Source organism: Babylonia areolata, chromosome 13 (genome assembly GCF_041734735.1).
Source record: "Babylonia areolata isolate BAREFJ2019XMU chromosome 13, ASM4173473v1, whole genome shotgun sequence".
Classification (NCBI taxonomy): domain Eukaryota; kingdom Metazoa; phylum Mollusca; class Gastropoda; order Neogastropoda; family Buccinidae; genus Babylonia; species Babylonia areolata.
The window spans coordinates 13043732-13048731 of record NC_134888.1 but is presented as its reverse complement, the minus strand read 5'-3'; the positions used below and the strand labels follow the sequence as shown (position 1 = coordinate 13048731).

Genomic DNA, 5000 nt, shown 5'->3' with positions numbered 1-5000 from the left:
GGTCAATAATGAATTTATATCGGATAGATGTGGGGATGCGCGGATCTCTCTCACTGATCCACTGGATCCCTCATTCTCACTCCCAGATGACCGCCTCTTACGTCCGTTCAGTCACTTGGCCTTCGTGAAAGAGACCGTGTTTCCGCCCGGTGGCAGCATGGTTAAAACGCTTAGCTGGCAGTACAGTGTCCATGACCATGTTGGTTCCATTCTCGCTCTTGCCCTTTCCGCTTAGTTTGAAAATCAAATTCAGCTTCTAGTCAAACGGATGAAACGATAAACCGAGGGCCCGTGTGCAGCACGCACTTGGCGCACTGAAAAAGAACCCACGGCAATAAGAGTGTTGTCCTCTGACAAAGTTCTGGAGAAGAAATCCACTGTGATAGATACACACATTTACATTCATGCACTCAAGGCCTGACGAGCACGTTGGGTTATGCACAGCACTTGGGCATCTACTTAACAGATGTGATGTAGCGTATATGAATTTGTCCGAACTCAGTGACACCTCCTTCGGCAAGTGAGACTGAACTCGGCCAGTGTCTAACTGGCGGAAAGACAGCGGGAAGAGGAATGATCGACAGTGCACACAGACAGAGGGAGGAATGATAGATAGTGCACACAGACAGAGGGAGGAATGATAGATAGTGCACACAGACAGAGGGAGGAATGATAGATAGTGCACACAGACAGCGGGAAGAGGAATGATAGATAGTGCACACAGACAGCGGGAGGAATGATAGATAGTGCACACAGACAGCGGGAAGAGGAATGATAGATAGTGCACACAGACAGCGGGAAGAGGAATGATAGATAGTGCACACAGACAGCGGGAAGAGGAATGATAGATAGTGCACACAGACAGCGGGAAGAGGAATGATAGACAGTGCACACAGACAGCGGGAGGAATGATAGACAGTGCACACAGACAGCGGGAAGGGGAATGATAGACAGTGCACACAGACAGCGGGAAGAGGAATGATAGACAGTGCACACAGACAGCGGGAGGAATGATAGACAGTGCACACAGACAGCGGGAAGAGGAATGATCAGACAGTGCACACAGACAGCGGGAAGAGGAATGATAGACAGTGCACACAGACAGCGGGAAGAGGAATGATAGATAGTGCACACAGACAGCGGGAAGAGGAATGATCAGACAGTGCACACAGACAGCGGGAGGAATGATAGACAGTGCACACAGACAGCGGGAAGAGGAATGATCAGACAGTGCACACAGACAGCGGGAGGAATGATAGACAGTGCACACAGACAGCGGGAAGAGGAATGATCAGACAGTGCACACAGACAGCGGGAAGAGGAATGATAGACAGTGCACACAGACAGCGGGAGGAATGATAGACAGTGCACACAGACAGCGGGAAGAGGAATGATAGATAGTGCACACAGACAGCGGGAGGAATGATAGATAGTGCACACAGACAGCGGGAAGAGGAATGATAGACAGTGCACACAGACAGCGGGAGGAGGAATGATGGATAGTGCACACAGGCAGCGGGAGGAATGATAGACAGTGCACACAGACAGCGGGAGGAATGATAGACAGTGCACACAGACAGCGGGAAGAGGAATGATAGACAGTGCACACAGACAGCGGGAAGAGGAATGATAGTGCACACAGACAGCGGGAGGAATGATAGACAGTGCACACAGACAGCGGGAGGAATGATAGACAGTGCACACAGACAGCGGGAAGAGGAATGATCAGACAGTGCACACAGACAGCGGGAGGAGGAATGATAGACAGTGCACACAGACAGCGGGAAGAGGAATGATAGACAGTGCACACAGACAGCGGGAAGAGGAATGATAGATAGTGCACACAGACAGCGGGAAGAGGAATGATAGACAGTGCACACAGACAGCGGGAGGAATGATAGATAGTGCACACAGACAGCGGGAAGAGGAATGATAGACAGTGCACACAGACAGCGGGAAGAGGAATGATAGACAGTGCACACAGACAGCGGGAAGAGGAATGATAGATAGTGCACACAGACAGCGGGAAGAGGAATGATAGACAGTGCACACAGACAGCGGGAGGAATGATAGACAGTGCACACAGACAGCGGGAAGAGGAATGATCAGACAGTGCACACAGACAGCGGGAAGAGGAATGATCAGACAGTGCACACAGACAGCGGGAGGAATGATAGACAGTGCACACAGACAGCGGGAAGAGGAATGATCAGACAGTGCACACAGACAGCGGGAGGAGGAATGATCAGACAGTGCACACAGACAGCGGGAGGAATGATAGACAGTGCACACAGACAGCGGGAAGAGGAATGATAGACAGTGCACACAGACAGCGGGAGGAATGATAGATAGTGCACACAGACAGCGGGAGGAATGATAGACAGTGCACACAGACAGCGGGAAGAGGAATGATAGATAGTGCACACAGACAGCGGGAAGAGGAATGATCAGACAGTGCACACAGACAGCGGGAAGAGGAATGATCAGACAGTGCACACAGACAGCGGGAAGAGGAATGATAGACAGTGCACACAGACAGCGAGAAGAGGAATGATAGACAGTGCACACAGACAGCGGGAAGAGGAATGATAGATAGTGCACACAGACAGCGGGAAGAGGAATGATAGACAGTGCACACAGAACGTGTGCACACTCATTGTCACCAGTACTTGGCCTCACTGTCACGTTCTCAAGGAGACGTCACTGCGTTCTGATCAATCCAATTACGTTAACCACATCTGCCAGACAGATGCCTGACCAGCAGCATATCCCAAAGCTCTTAGTCAGGCCTTGTTGTATGCATAATGATATATGTTGTGTACCTATGGGAGTGGATTTCATCTAAAGAATTTCGTAAGAGGACAACACTCTCGTTGCCATGGGTTCTTTTTTCAGTGCGCCAAGTGCGTGCTGCACACGGGACCTCGATTTAACGTCTCAACTGAATGACCAGACGATCAGTTCGATTTTTTCTCCCAGACTTGTGAAAAAGGGCGAGGCCGGAATTTCAACCCACACCTCACGGACACTGTGACGGAAGGTGAGCGTCATCACTATTCTGTCACCCCCCCCCCCCCCCCCCCCCCCCACCACCGCGCTTCACTTCAGGGGAAAACATGTTTGTCCTTATGCTCAGACACAGCTGACTTGACCTTTGACCCCTGACTTGGAGCTTGTGCCAGTCTCCTGTCCGTCTTCCCTGAATTGTCGCCCTTCCCACTTCTCGTTATTTTCAGTTTGGACAGCATTGAGGAAAAATTATTGTCACCCTTCCCCCGTACACTGACCTATATCTGAGCAATCCCGGGAAGGAATGCTGGGCTAAGTTTGCTTTGTGACAAGAATGTTCCAATGGCCTGATGTGTGCCGGAATATATACCTGATGTGTGCCATGCTGTGACCTGATGTGTGCCATGCTGTGACCTGATGTGTGCCAGAATATATACCTGATGTGTGCCATGCTGTGACCTGATGTGTACCAGAATATATACCTGATGTGTGCCAGAATAAATACCTGATGTGTGCCATGCTGTGACCTGATGTGTGCCATGCTGTGACCTGATGTGTGCCAGAATATATACCTGATGTGTGCCAGAATATATACCTGATGTGTGCCATGCTGTGACCTGATGTGTGCCATGCTGTGACCTGATGTGTGCCAGAATATATACCTGATGTGTGCCATGCTGTGACCTGATGTGTGCCATGCTGTGGCCTGATGTGTGCCAGATTATATACCTGATATGTCCCAGAAAATGTTCCCAAGTCAATGGATTTACCATGGAGTTATGAACGTTCTTAACGTTAAGTGAGCATAGCGCTACAAAGACCATTCAACAAACCCACTGATTTCTGTGCAATCATGCGCTTGGCAACAGACACACAACACACCCATACAGCCCCCCCCCCATCCCTCCCCCCCAACACCCCCCCCATCCCTCCCCCCCAACACACACATCCACTCCAGCCTTCCTCCCAATAAAAACAAAAACAAAACAACAACAACCTCCCAAAACAACAACAACAAAAACCAACCCCCCCAGACACAATACCACAAAAAACACCCACAACTCCCCCCAATGCCCCCCCCCCCCCCCCCCCCCCCCCCCCCCCCGCTCCCTACACACACACAAAACCCAGCAACAAAAGACAACAACAACAACAACAAAACCCCACTGACCTCTATCTGTGCAATCATGGAGTCGGTCAGCAGACTCTGTGCCTTGAGGCTGGAGGCCAGCGCCGGGTTCCACACGATGTTCCTGGACAACAGCGACCGCTGTGCCTGGAGGATCTCCTTCTGCTTGGCGTTCATCGTCCTGTCCGACCCCCCGCCCCGCTCCTGCGCTTCGCTGTGGCCTGTCCTTCACAGCTCTCACGTGCCTGACCTTCACAGCTCTCACGTGGCTGTCCTTCACAGCTCTCACGTGCCTGACCTTCACAGCTCTCACGTGGCTGTCCTTCACAGCTCTCACGTGGCTGTGGCCTGTCCTTCACAGCTCTCACGTGCCTGTCCTTCACAGCTCTCACGTGGCTGTGCCTGTCCTTCACAGCTCTCACGTGGCTGACCTTCACAGCTCTCACGTGGCTGTGCATGTCCTTCACAGCTCTCACGTGGCTGACCTTCACAGCTCTCACGTGGCTGTGCCTGTCCTTCACAGCTCTCACGTGCCTGACCTTCACAGCTCTCACGTGCGGGAGAAAGGAGCACCGACCCCCGTCACACTTGGGCTGTCTTGAAGCGTGGAGGAGGGAGATACCACACACGGACCACTGTCTGATCCGCCACTGTTTGTTTTCGTTCTTCAGCTGACTGGTGCGTGCGGATGGACTACTCCTTCTGTAACTGGTTGACATATATATATATATATATATATATATATGTGTGTGTGTGTGTGTGTGTGTGTGTGTGTGTGTGTGTGTGTGTGTGTGTGTTGATTAAGGTATTCTGTCTGTGGTTAAAACTGCACACACTCATCTATCTATCTTATCTATCTATC

General features: G+C 51.2%; 1 protein-coding gene across 1 annotated transcript in view; it reads right to left on the bottom strand.

Annotated features, from left to right (window-relative positions):
• The window catches only part of LOC143288832 (uncharacterized), a 90388-nt gene extending 85947 nt beyond the window's left edge, over positions 1–4441 (bottom strand). The window contains exon 1 of the mRNA XM_076597477.1: positions 4181–4441. Within this exon, the coding sequence (XP_076453592.1) occupies positions 4181–4315 (135 nt within the window). The 5' untranslated portion in view covers positions 4316–4441. The remainder of the gene's footprint in view (positions 1–4180) is intronic.
• Positions 4442–5000: the final 559 nt, after the last annotated feature.